Here is a 15441-nt window from a genome sequence, read left to right on the forward strand (position 1 = left end):
TACTAACCTGTTTTGAAACTGTCTCATTGCTATTTTTTTCTCAATAAAGTTAATAAAAAGATTAAGACAAAAAAATACAATAAAAAAGATAGAATTGAAAAAGGCAACAAGTCAATACTGTCTATGGCATCCACATTACACTTCAGTCTAGCACCATTGTCTGCCAGGTGCTACACTGCAGGAAACTCTGGACCAAATTGGTCATAAGCAAATGTGTTCTAAAATTTATTTATTTATTTTATTTATTTATTGTGTGTGTGTGTGTGTGTGTGTGTGTGTGTGTCCAGCTCAGCCTGCCTGGGGGTGGGGCTGGCTGGCATGTGGTGCTGGGGGATTGAACCGCGGTCCATGTGCATTGCTAAGCTTGTTCTAAGTAGGTGCTTTAGACCACTGAGCCATTTCACCAGCCCAGCAAATGTGTTCTAGAAACAAAGTCTTTCCAAATGAAAGCTCACGTTTACAAAAAAAAAAAAAATGAAGCCAAATTGGAGTTCCCTGGTAGACTGAGGACAGAGCCCCAAAGGTGGCTGGTCCTGTGGCGCCTTTCTCAGGTATGGACTGTGGCTTCTCTCACCCCAGTCCATACCCATTGCTGTGCAGCCCTGACAGCTTGGAGCAATACGTGGGAATCCAGGGCTCCCCAGGACTATCTCTTTCTTCCCTTGGTGTTCACAATTACTTCCTAGGATGCTGTTTGCCAGAGTCTTTGGTCCTGGTACCCTTGTGATTCCTCTAGGACAAGCCACACTGGCAGGCACACCTGCCTAGCTATCCACTATCCCAGATGTGGTATCACAGGTCTGCAGCCTGGCCCACAGATCATTATAGGTCCCAGACTCTTTGTCTCCCTGGAAAGGCCAGGTTTCCCCCTAGCCTAACATGGGCAATGGGCTAAGAAAAGCAACTGAGGTCCCCTATATTCCTGGAGCATTCCAAGGCATCACAGGCAGGGTCTAAGCCCACCTGATGCATGGCGGGAAAAGCGGGGCTCCTGTTTGCTGACAGGGATGCTGGGTAGGGAAGACCGGTTGGCCCGCTTCCTCAGGAGGATGCCTCCATTGTTTCTGCGTGGGCTGTTCAACCCAGTGGGCACAGAGAGCGTACCACTGCCCCGCAGGGGAAGGAGACCTGTGGAGACAGAGAAAGTTCTAGGACTGGGCCTGTCCTGCCTGGTCTTGACTGCAATACCCCCTGTGGAAATGGGCCCATCAGCAGACTAGGAGGCAGTGCACTTGGCTCCCTGGCCAGTCTCAAGGTGGGGAGGGTGGGAAGCTGCAGGCAGGCACCTCCTTTGGCAGACTGAGGACCCAGGGGTTGGCCAGGAAGCTTCTCCAGCCTGAAGGGCTCTGCCCCACACACCCAGTACCTTCCTTCACTAAGGTGCTCCTCGAGGCCAGACCCTGGGGAGCGAGCTCCCACTCCCTCTCTGAGTCCTTCACCCTCCGGAACAACTCCATCTCCTTCATCTGCTTCAGCCGCATCTTCTCCTGGGCAGACCTGGAGATGGTGACTTGGTACTGGCACAGGGTCAAAGCAAGCTTCATTAGCCTGGGGAACCCAACAGCACTTCCCACCCCTTCATTCATTCAGTTGTCAGAAATGTGAGTGCCTCCCTGAGCTTTTCACTGTTCTAGAAGGAAATAAAGAATAATAATAGTAAAACCCTGGCCCCACTGAGAGTGAGAGTTGCATAAGATGGGGAGAGAGACAGTAAGCAGGCGAATGTCACTCTCTGTGCTAAGACAAAAATAAAGAGATAGATGTGACAGTGTGGTAGAGCAAGCCCAAAGAGAATCCCTGCAGAGGCGAAATTTAACTGGAAACATAACAGAAGGGAGAACGCAAGACATGCAGTTTCCAGAAAAGAAGGCCTCTTAGCATAGCAAATGCAAAGGCCCTGAGGCCAGAGCATGCCTGCATGGGCAGGTCACTGACCAGAGCACTGAGTCAGAGCAGGGGTAGGAGACAAGGCTGGGAGGTGATGGGACCCCTTCCACACTGGGCTTTGTAGTCCACAGCAAGGCCCTGGGCTATTCCTTGAAAGGTCAGAGGAAGCCATTTAAGGTCTTGAGCAGAGACTTTGGACTGGGATTCTTGCCAGGAGAGAAACAGCATAGGGATAAAGGGACTTGCTTCCTCTTGGGGGCTGAGGGGCATTTTTCATAGCTTTTTATTTAAAATGCTTTGAGACTCCTAGAACCTATAGAAACAGGACCGAGAGTTCCTGTGCCTCCCACAGCAGTGCCATCTTCGACAGACGCAGAGCCTCTGGTTTCTGTTTCCCAGGGATCAGGCTGGCTGGTGGGCAGGCAGAGCAGGGACAGCAGTTAGGAGACAACTGAGCACTTGTGCAAGAGGTGCAGGCCCCGGAACAGGACAGCGAGGTGGGGATGGTGGAGCCGGCAATGTGTTTCCCATCTTTACTGACACATGAGGTGTGGGGGACAGAGAAAGGGGTCAGCCTGGGTGGGATTGGGGCCTCTGTGACTAGAAGGCAGCAGCTGCCTTTCCCTGGTGTTCACGGGCAGGGAGGACTCAAGAGTTCAATTTTAGGCAAGGTGGGCTTGAAATATCATGAGATAGCTCAGTGGAGATGTTGAGTGGAACTCAGTGAGTCTGCAGGCTAGAAGAGCATGGGAGTTGGCAAGGGAGTTTAGGAATCCTCAGCATAGTGCTAGGTGTCATGGGCTAGAGCAGGCCCTCTGGAGGGACAGAATGGACCAGGGCCAGAGGACTAAGCCCCTAGGGACTTGGACTCTGAGGTCGGAAGAGAAGCCAGCAAGAAAGACAGGCAAGAAGCTGCCTTTGATAGAGACAGAGAACTGCCGTCCCTGCATGGAGAATTCAAGAGAGGAAGATCCCAAGCTGAGTTGGAAGCTGCCTCTTGGTCAAGGTCGAACTGCAACGCAGCTATACTGTGGAAGGTAAAGGGCATCAGAGAGCTTGGTATGGGCAGTTTTGGTGGGACAGGCAAGACTCACCCAACAGGCAGCGGCTCAGGAGAGATGGGAAGAGATATGCATATAATAGATTTGGTTGGGCTTCGTCCCCATGCTTAAAATGAAAGAAGCCATATGTGAGGCATAATCCGATTTCAAGGAGAAAGTCGTTGGTGCAAGAAAGTGCTCAGATGCTGGGGTTGGGGCATCAGGTAGACTGAGTCAGAATGCCAGGAGATGGTAGGGGCCAGGGGGGAGCCTGTAGAATTGGGGTGTGATGGAGGGAAGTGATGTGCTGTGGCACAGTGGGTAGAGTGACCAAGAGGCAGCTGCTGAAGTGAGGCAGCGGATGAAACATTTTGCTGCATGGAATTATTGGGATGTTGGCCTTCTGTGGCCTCGCCTGCCCGTAGCACGACGCTCATGGGTCGTGCTATATCTCTGTGCCAAACAATAAGCCCCGATTTCACATTTTACTAAACTCAACCCAAGCAGGAAAGAGAAGCCACACCCAAGATCACCTTATAAGTACAAGGAATTTGTCAGCCTGTCCAGCACAGCCTCCAGCAGTAAGCCTGAGTCAGCTGCCTCTTTGTGGTTATATTCGGGGTCAGCTCCAATTACTCAGCTTGGTTCACCTAAGTCCTGTGTGCCCTCCCTTACATCTTGCTTCCTCCAGCCCACATGTGACCTCCTTCTGTCCTTCCTCCTTCCCACCTCTGCCCCTCAGCTGCCCTCAGCACTCTCTCCATCTCCCAGTCTCTGCCCCCACTGCCCTGGCCTTCTTTCTCTTCCTCTGTCCAGCCCTCCACCAGACCCGGCACAGGTCCCAGCCCTGGCTCCCTGGGCTCTGCTCTCTTTCCCATCTGCTGGCTCCACACTTGCTTGAAATCAACTAGTCCACTTCCACCTGACTTCCTCCTCCACTCACTGCTCAGATACCTGGGTGCTGGTTTCCTTCTGGTCTTCTGCTTTCAGCAAGGGGTGGGCTTCTTTGGCATAGCCTAAGGAGAAGGTCGTCAGCACAGGAGCAGAATGGGAGACAGCCAGGGACTTCTTGGAGGCCGCAGGGGCTGACCTGTCTTGGATGGGTTGGGCCAAAGGTTTGGGCTCTGAGGAGTCAAGAGCAGAGATGGAGCTGAGGACAGCCTGTGGCTGGTGTGACTTTACTGCCCAAGTCCTCTACCCTGCATGCTCCTGCCAACACTTCTTAATGGAAAAGATTAGACCTTCGCAAAGAATGCTGGGTCATGTCTGTCCTCCATTCATTCATTTATTCTTTACTGGTTCACTCATCCTACAAGTACTTTACACCTAATTCTAAGATAGACAGTGGGCAGGAAACAGGGTCAGGAAAAGAAGCAAATACAAGCCCATAACCATTTTATACCCATGGAGCAGAGCTGGAAGGGGCCAGAGAACTAATTAATGCTGTTCCAACCCTCTCATCTCACAGATGGGAAAGCTGAGACCCAACCACCTTCAGGTGCCCTTGTAACTGAAAAAATATAAGTTCACCTCCAAAACCATCAGATCCATAGCACCTTTTTGTCACCACACCTATTCCATGGAGTTAAAGTGTATTTATTATTACGGAGATAGAACAGGAACTGGTTTCTTGATTTCCTCCTGGTCACCAGATGTGAAGCTCACTGCCCTTGGGAAAACCTGCACCCATATGGGGCTGCCCCCGACTGCAGAGGGTGCCAGAGGGCTTCTGCGCAGGGTTCTGCTTACCTGGCCCTCCGCCTTCTGCACAGGATCCCTCTGCCGAGGACAGGGAGAAGGATGGGGGTCAGGGGACTCAGAAGTAAAAGGCAGGGCAGAGGGCACTGGTAGCCAGGGGACAGCTGAATAGGACAAAGTCTGCAGGAACGCCTCGAGGCTTAGGGTCCCCTCACTCCAGCTAGCTGTGTGCTTAGCGTATGACACATATCATATGATATCACCTCAGGTGACAGGCTGGAGGATCAAAGAGAGTCCTCTAAGGACTTTGCTATCTTACAGCCCACATTCTCGCCTATACCCCTAAGAGACACCCAGGACAGTCTGTTTGAGCAGGCTTCCAAAGTCACCCGTGATGGGGTCTCCTGGCCCAGGCCCCCATATCAGCAGTCACAAGCGGAGCTCTCGTGTCTCCTGGGGTCACCCCGCCACAGCCAGCCAGAGGTCAGAGAGAAGCAGCTGCCACGAGAAGTTGGTGCCAGGGCTGCTGTACAGCATCCTGAGCCAGGGCTTCCTGGGGAACAGCCTGCCGCCTGCTGGGCAGTGACGTACCACTAAGCCAGTTAGCGAGGAGCTGCCAGGAGGCCAGCACCTCACCCTGGTCAGCAGCTGCCGCTGACACCCACCGCTCAGGGTGCTCCAGAGGCCTGGGCCTCACTTCCCACCCCATAGCCATGGCGCAGCTTCCTGTCCCTCCCCACAGCACGGGGTCCTTGGTCTCCAAAACAGATCCCTGTGCCCTCCCTCCTCTGCCTTGCCTCCGAAAGCCTCCTACTCTGCCCTTCTCACTTTCATCCTGGAGTTGGCCCTGTTCCCCTGACTGAGACCTGCACGGACCCACAGAGGAAGGGTTGGGTTTGTGGGATATGGTTCAATTTCTCAGTCTGTCCAGTCCTCAAAACAGAGCAAAGGGCACAGCACCACATTACAATGCACAGCCCCAGGCTGGGGAGATGGCTCAGTGGAATAAGCGCTTCCCTGGCAAGCACAAGGGCCTGAGTTCAATCCCCAGTTCTGCCAAAAAAAAAAAAAAAGGATATGTACAATGCACAGACCCCAGGGTGAGCCCCACAGGGAGCAGGGGTCGTGGCCCCTACCAGGGCCTCAGCCTGACCTTCACCTGTCCATCAGAGGCAGCACAGTCCCTCCTGTCTGGGCCTCCACACGCTATGTGAACCAGAGTGGGCCAACACACCTGGCAGAGCTGGTGCCACCACCACTGTTCCTTTCTTGCCACCCTCCCATGGGGGCCACAGGTGGCTGCAGCTTCCCATCTGTGAAGCCCGACCCAGGAACAGAAGAGCCAGAAATAAGCGTGGGGCCTGCTTGCAGAGAATACGTACCTGAGGATCTAGGGGTCTTCTCTTGAGGCCCATTCTCCTGAACCAGTCTTAAGAGAATGGAGGAAAAGGAGTAGAGTGAGAGGCACCAAGTACAGGTGCTGCGGGGAGGGCCCCCAGGGTGGCTCGAAGCAGCGGCACTCACAAAGCGACTGCCCCCCACCCCTGTGGTGGCATCCTGGGCCACAGAGCCACAACAGCTGCGGTGAGGAGGGTAAGTTGTCCCCCAGCTCAGCACTCAAGTTCTATAAATGCCCCTATCTAGGGGAGCTCAGTGATCCCCAAATATTTCTCCCCACTTCTGCCATGCTTTGGGAAAATCTGAAGGGTGTGAGTCCTTTTGCTTTGACTGGAAATCATCTTTTTTTCTATACTAGGAATTCAAACTTGATCAGCCACAGGAAGGGAAGGTGGAAACATCTCTGACACTCGTTTTGATGGACATTTTTTAAAGAAAGCAGCCCTACTTGTTCAACAGGTATTTACTGAAGACCTACTATGTGCCAGATAATTGCTGAATGCTACTACCCAGACCCTGGCAGTACAGCATCCATCTGACAGAACACAATTCTTGCTCTCGTGGAGGTTAGACTCCCGGGGAAGCCAGCTGTGCCGCAGCCACCAGGGCCTGCTGGGCTGGTGGGGTAATAAGCTGCCGCCAGGGGACAGGATACGGCATCTTGGCTTCACAGCAGACAACCCAGGCCAGGGCAGGCAGGAGACCTGGTGGAACCAGGGTCTCAGAGAACCAACACTGTTTCTTTCACCTCCTCCATCCTAGATACCCACAGCAGGAAACCCCAAAGCCAAGATAGACACCACCTATGGTGTGCCTCAACAGTGTCCTAGCTGCTCCTTCTTATTATTTATTATTTTTTATATTTTTATTTTTATGTATTTGGTACAGGGTCTCACTACGCAGTTTGGACTCCTAATCCTCCTGTTTTCAGCTTGCCAGTGCCGAGATTAGAGGCCTGTGCCACCACACCCCTTCTGGGTAGCTGGCTCAGCACCCCTGGGGGCCAGACTGGTAGGGCTTCTGGTGCTAGGGATTGAACCACAGTCCCTGCTCTTGCCTAGGCAGGGATTTAGTGCACTGAGCTATCTCACCGGCCCTTGCTCTTCCTTTCCGCCATGCCATCTTCACTTCCCCTCCAATCCTAGTCACACACCACCATGGGGCGTATCCCAGGGGACCATAAGCTGATTCCACCCAAAAACCACCTCCCCACGGTCCCAGCTCCAGCCTGCTCCCCTCTCCATCTCTGTGTAGGGTCCCAGCACCCATCCAACACAGGGCTTAGCTGCCCCCTCTGAGCCACCCCCAGTCTGCGCCTGACCGGCTATCACAGGCCCCAGCCTCTGCCTCCACCCCACTCAGGTGCCTACAGCTTCACCCCCCTCAGTTCCCGCCATGGCCTTCACCTCCACACATACTGCCACACCACTCTGGCTGTGAAACCACCTTTTGAAATCAGAGCTGGTACTCCCTCCACACACCTCAGCCCCCCACTGAACTCATGGGGCCCTTCCTCCTGCGCGCCTGACCTGTCTCACAAGGGCAGGTGCACACACCTGGCAATGCCCTGCAGCTTCCACAGTCACTCCACCTTGGGTCTCTTTCTCCTCCATCTGTCAAACTCTCCCTCGGCCTTCCAAATTCCACCTAAGACATCTTTCTGGCACGACTCAGAATCCTTTCCTGCTAGGCTTCCTGACCTGAGAGGCCACTTACCTCCCACCTCTCTGGACTGCGCTCAGCCAGTGGCTCTCTGGAGTGTACATGCTCTGTCCTACTGGCCTATGTTTCTAAGTAGGTCATTAACACCCATATAGGAGAGGGGTGGATGGGTAAAGGAGTGAAATGGCAGTGCAGTCTCCTTCCCATCCATTTGCTGGAGAGACTCACAGAGCCTCTGACAAGAAATCCCAGTCCCAGCCCAACAGTGTGGGGAAGGTATTTATTATGTAACTAATCCATGCCAGAGAGCGGGGCATGGTGGCACATGCCTATAATCCCAGCACTCCAGAGGCTGAGACAGGAAGATCACTGAGTTCAAGACCAGTGTGAACTACATAGGGAGACTCTATCTCAAAACACAAAATAAAAATCAGCAATTAAGCCCTGCTAGGAAGCCACAGGAAGCCTCGCAGTGTTCTAAGTTAAGGAACAGATGAGGTCTACATGAAATAAAATAAAATATGAAAATATGAAAAAATATATTTACATAGCCAAAATGTGTTATTTAAATAAAATAATCAAAAGGAGATGGACAGTAGAGGTAGAAATGGTGGAGAAAGAAAAGTGGTGTTGGGCAGCAGAAAATTGGGCAAGGGACAGCACTGTCAGGGCCACAGGCTTCCCATCCCACAGGCAGCACAAGCACAGAGGGGCAAAACTTCCTACAGTGTGGCCCAGGAGGGAAAGCTGAGGTTCAGAACAACAAGAATCAACGTAAAGCCTGCACAGGAGAAGCAAAGGGCAGGGGGGTCCCAAAGACAGGGGAAGGGGATAAAGATGGAAGAGAATGGGGACCAAAGGATACAGAGGGCAGACTAGGAGTGGCTGCGGGGAGCCAGTGAGTAAGATGAGAAGACAGGGACCAGACCGAGGTGAGAGCTCCTGTGTTGTAGGAAAGACTGGGGTGATGTGGCAATCAGCAGCAGGCAGCACCAGGAGGAAAAGCCCCAGCCGCTGCTGCTAAGGGAAGACCAAGGCACACACCTGCAGCTTGATGGAATAAGAAGTTCCCGGGAGGGGGTGATTCAAGGCGCCTCTTGTCATAACACTGGCACATCCTCCCTGCCTCCCTCTCACACTCATGTGTAACAGTCAGGAGGACCGTGAAATACCCAGCTGCAGGAGGGACCCCTAGGAAGAGGACAGGGCTAGGGCGAGAGATGCAAAGACACCCAGACTCATGTGACTCTGGAGGCCACATGCACAGATGAGGCCCCCAGAGAAAGCAAGGCAGCCCCAGGAACAAAGTGCAGGAATAGCCAGGCTTAAAGATGGGGGAGGGAGGATGTGCAGGAGAACCCCTGGAAGGTCAAGAGCCCACAGGACAAAGCTTAAGGTGGCCAGAGAGCCAAGCAATGCAAAAGAACGTCAGGGGTAATAAGATGAGAGGGGAGAGCAGAGTCACTGCAGCCCCTAGTAATAGCATGCAGGGGGAACAGGAGGCCACAGTGCTGGAGGGGAGGTCAGTGGGGCAGACAACAGTTTGAAGGTACATGGACAGTAGCCACACCCCACCAGGGCTGCAGAGATGTGGGAACGTGGGTGCAGACAGAAGAGAAGGCAGCACGGGAGCTGACAGAGTGAGAGCGCGCAGAGAGAGGGGAGAATTCAGAACAGCAGGCTGCAGAGATGGAGCTTGGTCAACTGCACCAGCTAGGCCCATCAGCCATGAGCACATAGTCACACACAAGGGCACTGGCATCAGAGACACCAACAACATGCACACAGATACAGACACACCCACAGGCCTTTCTAGCTGCACCTGAACACGTACACATGCAAACACGGACACACATAGACCCACAAACACACACACACACACACACACAAACACACACACACACACACTTGCTCTAGCATCTGTTTAGCTTGACCACAGGGATGTAGGGCATGCTGTCTATCCTGCTGATGAGCCACAAACCCAGGACTGTCACAGCACAGAGGTCCCTTACTCTATTGCATCCCTGCTTTTTGGGCATCTGAAGACATCTTTTAAGTTCAAAGGCTTATGGACTACTCTGCACCAACACAATAAGAGTTAGACTTTTATTACCTGATAATTAAGAAAATACCTGATAACAAAGAGCTACCATGAGTTCAATTATATTCTAAAATAATGCATATTTTATTCATCATTATGACAACCACAGTCACAAATAAAATGGAGAAAAAAAGAAAATGGAGAAAAGAGAGGCCCGAGCCACTGTTACATCCTCACACCCAGCCTGCTGGAGCTCATGGCCAGAGATGCTGGCTGCAGTGCTGCAGCCTCCCCCTGCTGCACCCCACATGCTGCCCTCCAGAGCTGTGCCCAGCATGGAAGTTTGGCCATGCATAGCCCCAGTGGGTCTTGGGGTGGGGGAGAGAACACTGCTAGGCTCGGCTTGGGGCTCTTACCGTGTGTGAGGGGGCCTTGTTCCCATGAGGACGTCATGGCCTGGAACCAAGGGGCTGGGAAGGGAGCCAGGCCTGCTGGAAGAGGTCCCCACGGACGCCCTTGCCTTGGAGATGGGGGGGATCACGATGCCTCCCAGCGACTTCTGCATCTTCTCATCATTGCAGTGCAGGTACTGTGGAGAAATCTGTACCTGGGAGTAGACGGGTCCATGGAAGCCTCCCACCAGACACTCAGCTCCAAGGCGTCAGTCACGTGGGCTGGGACCCAGGGCCAGGGCCAAGGGCTGGGAGGTGCCTTCTGATTTCCCTTTTCAGCTACACAGGACCCCAGAAAGGCTACTGTTTCTGTACCACCCCAGCTGAGATGCTTGTTTCAGCTGTTGTTGAGCTTTCCTGTCGTTGTTATTACTATTTGGTGTTTTTTTCTTGTAGTTCTCATTTCAGAAATAACCTAGAATGTCAGAGCTGGAAGGACCTCCACTTCAATAAGTAGGCAAATGGCAGCCAAAGGAAGGGCAGCCCACACAGCCAGGGAGGGCAGAACCCAAATTCAAACCTTAGCCCAGCTTTCTTCCCCCTGCTGTGCACCCTGAAGTAAAAGGAGAAGGCAGACAAGGAGGAAGAACTTCAGCATATTAAGACCAAGGAAGGCCTGGGCACTGCCGACTCTAGGACAGGGGTCATGTGGCCTCTACTCCTCTAGAGCTTCCAGGTCAGCTATGAAGGTTTGGGTTCTGGGGGTGAGGGGACTGAGGTCTCGTCCAGTGCCCCTGCCACCCTTGAGGATAGCATCTGGGATACCTTTAGGGACACTCAGGGCACAGGAGCTGGGGTCTGGATAGAAAAACAAAGGATATCTTCAGGTAAGACTGTGGAAGCTGCTTACCCCCTGAGCACCAGTGCTGGCTTCCTGGGCACCCTTCCTGCTCCCAGGAAGGTCTGGGCCCTTCTCCTTGGCTCCACTGGCCTCGGGGGTGGTAGGGATGCTCTGGATGGGAGGCATTGGCCTGGGAAGCCTCAGCAGCCTCTGGGAGGTGGTGCGGGGCACAGTGCTCCGCAGGGGGACTCCTTTGGTGCCTCCCCCAGGATCCAGAGAGGCTGCAAGGGGTGGAGACGTGGAATGAGTTAGCCCCAAGAGAATGGAGTGGCAGCTATGCCCGAGCCTGAGGCTCTGGAGCAGACTGGACGACCATGAGGGAAGAGCCCCATGCCCACCAGCAGACCTCCCCAGTCAGAGCCACCCATTTACAATTCCAAGGCAGCAGGTGGGAAAAAAAACAAAACCAGGCCACAGTTCGGGACTAAGGACAGCAAGTTCTGGCCCTAGTAAGAAGCTATATGATCTTGGGCGATGAACTGCCTCTCTGGCACCACATGCTCCTCTGTGAAATGGGCCATTCACAAAGCCTCAAGGACACCACTTATAAAATGCCAAGCCAGCGCCTGGCATGGGACAAGAATAGTCAATTCCTTCTGTTCCTCCTTTATTTGAAGTTAATGAAGTACAGCTGTCTTGACACTTCTGCCACAGCCTGAAAGACAGACCACCACGCTGGCAGCCCTCAAGGGTTTGTAGTGGACATTGTCACTGCCCCTGCCCCATCCTGCACCATAACCAGTCCCAGGGAGTCACTGGGACACTTGACCTTGGGGTGAGTGGCTGACAGGTGCCACAGACCAGGGCTCACCATGCAAAGACGCGGCCATGCCCTCTGAGAGCCTCCTTTTCTTGAGTTTGTCCTTGATTTGGGTGGTGTCTCTGGCCACACTGTTGGCCTCTGACTCCAGCAAGGTGACAGACACCTGGGGCTGAGGCCCCAAAGACAGAGCTCTAAGATCCCTGGGGTGGCCATTCCTGGTCTGCCAGCCCTTCAAAGGGCCATCCAGGGTGGTGCTGCCTGGGTCCCCACATCCACGCAAGAGCTGTGATGGCTCCTCGTTGCTCAGCAGGACATTTGGCACAGGCTGGACGGAGCCTGAGGGGCACAGAGACACGAGCAGCTTGACATGTAGCCTGGGGTAGCACAGGTACTGGCAAACTCACTGGCACAGTCACTCTGCGTTCCAGTCCCTCCCAAGGGCAACTTATACATTCAGCAGCATCTGTGAAGCACCTAGCCTGAGCAAGGGCCTTGTCACCAGGCACTCAGGGAATAGAAAAGGGTGTTATCACAGCACAGATAAAGGCCACAAGTCCTTAGAAGGGAAGCCCATCTGTCCAAGACCAAGTGCCCTGTCTCCAGGAAACTCATTCAGGTCCCTCAAGCACTGATGGATGCCAGCCCCAGGCTGAGCAGTTAGGTGACCAGCAACAAGGCTCATGCCCAGAGGTGGATCAGAGTCCACCCAACTACTCATTCAAGTAGCCCTGAGGTGCCAGGCACCACCAGTGGAGATGCAGAAGCGGGGCTTTGTCACTGATGGACTTCTATCTATCTGAGGAGTAAGAGGTTCACGTGAGGCAAACTGATGCACCACCAGTGATAAGAGCCACATGCTCCTCATGCTGTCAGGAAGACCATGGTAAACTGGTGCAACCTTGGAGGAGCCACAGAACCCAGAGAAGCAGGGGAAGGCGGAGACAGGGGAGGTCACAGCCACACTCAGCCTCCTGGAGGCTCCTGGAGGCCCAGTGCCTGAGCTGCGGACACCATACAGCAGCTGCTACACAACACAAGCAGGCAAAGCTGCGGGCCAGCCACAGGCCTGTAGAGCCGGCCCAAAAGAGGGCATGGAACCAGAACCTTCAAATTCCCTATCCAGGTAAGAGACGGAACTCTGCTGAAAAGGCAGCTTGAAGCTGGAATCTGGAGCAGAAGGTGGCAGGAGGCTAGGGCAGAGCGGAGAGAGGCATCGCAGCAGGGCTGGCACGCTAGCAGTGCCCATCTCCTGCCACCCAGGCCTGATGCCCTCCAGGCCCTGAAACACAGACCCCACAAAGCAAGGCCCTGTCTTCTTGTAGCTTGTGGGCCTCCCCCAGCTTCCCAGAAGAGCCAGCGCCCCATTCCTGGTGTCTCTGCCTGGGCACTCTTATGCCCTGAGGTAGAGTTGAAAGAACCTATGGAATAGCCAAGGGGCATTTGCAGGAGGGACCATAGTAAAAATATACCCATTTATAGTCCCAGCCCTCAAGAGGCTAGGTAGGAGGACCCTTGAGCCCAGGAGTTCCAGGTCATCCTAGGGAATGCAGTGAGACACCATTTTAAAACAAAACAAACAAAAATCACCCACCATAGCTTGACAAAACCCTGGGCATCCATCCCAACACCTTCATTTCCCCTGCCAGGCTGAGTCCAAGCTCTGTCCTGGGGTCAGTGGCCCTGACTGGGCAGCTGCCAGGAGGAGCCTTCCAACCATATCCAAAGTCCATAGAGGCCACGTAGTGTGGCCGAGCCACAGGCCAGGACCACCCATCTCACCTGGGCTGTAAGCTGGCAGAGTAGGGCTGATGCTTCCAGGCAGGGGCACACGGGGCTCCACACTAGTCCTAGGGATGCTCCCACAGTACATGGCCACTGGAGCCAGAACTTTGGCTGAGGACAAAAGAGGAAAGCCATGTTTTAGAGTCTGCTAAGGTCTGGAATGGGCACAAACCAAGAGCACCATCACCAGTTCCAGAGTCTCTGCCCGAAGCACCAAGGGCATGTGACAGCCCCGCACCCTCCCAGAGCCTCACCACGGGTGGGGACAGACCAGGCAGTGCCCTCTGGCCAGCCTCTTGGCCGAGCTCTCCCTCCCTTGCCCACTCCTCCTGCTTGCTCCCTCTCTGCCCCCTTTCTACCTCCAAACTTTGTCCAAAGTCTTGCTCCAGGGGCCGAGGAGATAGCTCAGTAGAATAAGCACTTCCCCAGCAAGCACAAAGGCTTGAGTTCAATCCCCAGTTCCACAAAAAAAAAAGCCTTGCTCTAAACTCTGGCTAGGCCTTTGTCCTCCTCAGCACAGGTCCCCACGGCCCTCCCCCAGCGGCACCAACCCCCACTGTGCACCGCCTTGGCCTCTGTCACCATGCATCCCACACTCTCTGCGCTCCCTAGGCCACCTGCTCCAGGCAGCACCCTGACCGGAAGCCTGAACACCAGTGGCTGCAGACATCCCATTACCCGGCCACCTTCCCAAGTTCCCCATCAGCACATCCCAGAGATCTTCCATTTTGCCCCTGAGCTCCCCAGGCTGCTCTGAGTTCAAACAACAGCATCCTCTTTCTACATCTAGACTTGTTCCTGCACCCTCAGCCTCTCTCACTTCTCCACTACAGTGTAAGGCTGAGGAGGTCTGGTGTGGTCTGATGTTTTCATAGAAATGCATCAGGGCCAGGCAGTCTGTCTGAACATGTGGCCCTGTCCACAAGCCGCCCTGCTCTGGCCATTCTGGTTCCTTATCTTCTTGGCAAAAGTCATCTGGTCCCTCTCCCCAGTCCTTCAAGGTTAAGCAACTCTGGCCTCACAGGCATCTAGCCTACCTGGGGCAGAGCCAGTCCCCTCAGTTTCAGGGGAAATTGAGACTCATAGCTGGTTCCCCAAAGGTACAACCAGGACTGGATCCCCAACCCTGCATTTAATTCTTACTCCTCTACACAGGCAGCTAAGGAAACAGGCCCAGCCCACACCCCCTGCCCAGCCACAGGGCAGCCTCAGCCTGGAGGAGCCAGCCCACCATGCCTCAAAGACAAGGCAAAGCTGGGGTGAGTTCCTGAGACGTTTGAGCCAGGTGTTCCAGGAAGCCACCCAGACCACCCACTAAGCAGGAGGCCCACTATGCACACAGCAAGAGCTGGGCATGACAAAAAGATAGCCCCCGGCCACATCCCCAGGAAGAGAATCCTCAGGAGGCCCCACTCTGTAAAATGCTAGGAGGCAGGTCCCCTAGTGCTGTTACCTGGGGGTACATCATCACGGGTACCCATACCCTGGAGAGAGAAGGTGCCCACGAGGCTGCCTGGAGACAGCAGCGATGCCTTGGCCCTGAGCACAGGCCTCGGAGGTCCAGAGGGTTCTAACCTGTGACATCCAGGGACCTGGGGTACAAAGGAGCAACAAACACTTTAAACCACCACCCCGAAAGCCCACAGGAGCTAACTTAGTGCTGCAGTGAGGAATCTGCCATGGGGCCCAAGGGTACATGAACATCTTTCTTGACATCTGGAGTCTCTCAGACACCACAAGCCTCCATGTTCCGAAATCAATTGACCTTTCATAATCAAATGTCAGTGAAACCCAGCCAGCCTGCCACGCCTTGTCACTTGAGGTGGATGCTTTAGGGGTCTCAGGGGAGATGAGACTCTGTACTTTTTTATCAGTTC

The 15441-nt window shown here is 53.9% G+C and overlaps 1 protein-coding gene across 1 annotated transcript in view; it reads right to left on the reverse strand.

Moving 5' to 3' along the window:
* The window catches only part of Togaram2 (TOG array regulator of axonemal microtubules 2), a 50002-nt gene extending 35711 nt beyond the window's left edge, over window positions 1-14291 (reverse strand). Inside the window, exons 1-9 of the mRNA XM_023711107.1 lie at window positions 14243-14291; window positions 13562-13675; window positions 11831-12118; window positions 11029-11240; window positions 10143-10333; window positions 6008-6054; window positions 3882-4051; window positions 1367-1517; window positions 964-1128 (exon numbers count right to left, since the gene is read on the reverse strand). Coding sequence (XP_023566875.1) covers window positions 964-1128; window positions 1367-1517; window positions 3882-4051; window positions 6008-6054; window positions 10143-10333; window positions 11029-11240; window positions 11831-12118; window positions 13562-13675; window positions 14243-14291 — 1387 coding nt within the window. The remainder of the gene's footprint in view (window positions 1-963; window positions 1129-1366; window positions 1518-3881; window positions 4052-6007; window positions 6055-10142; window positions 10334-11028; window positions 11241-11830; window positions 12119-13561; window positions 13676-14242) is intronic.
* Between the last annotated feature and the right edge of the window lie 1150 nt (window positions 14292-15441).

This window comes from Octodon degus, unplaced genomic scaffold (assembly GCF_000260255.1).
Source record: "Octodon degus isolate 3935 unplaced genomic scaffold, OctDeg1.0 scaffold00019, whole genome shotgun sequence".
Taxonomy (NCBI): domain Eukaryota; kingdom Metazoa; phylum Chordata; class Mammalia; order Rodentia; family Octodontidae; genus Octodon; species Octodon degus.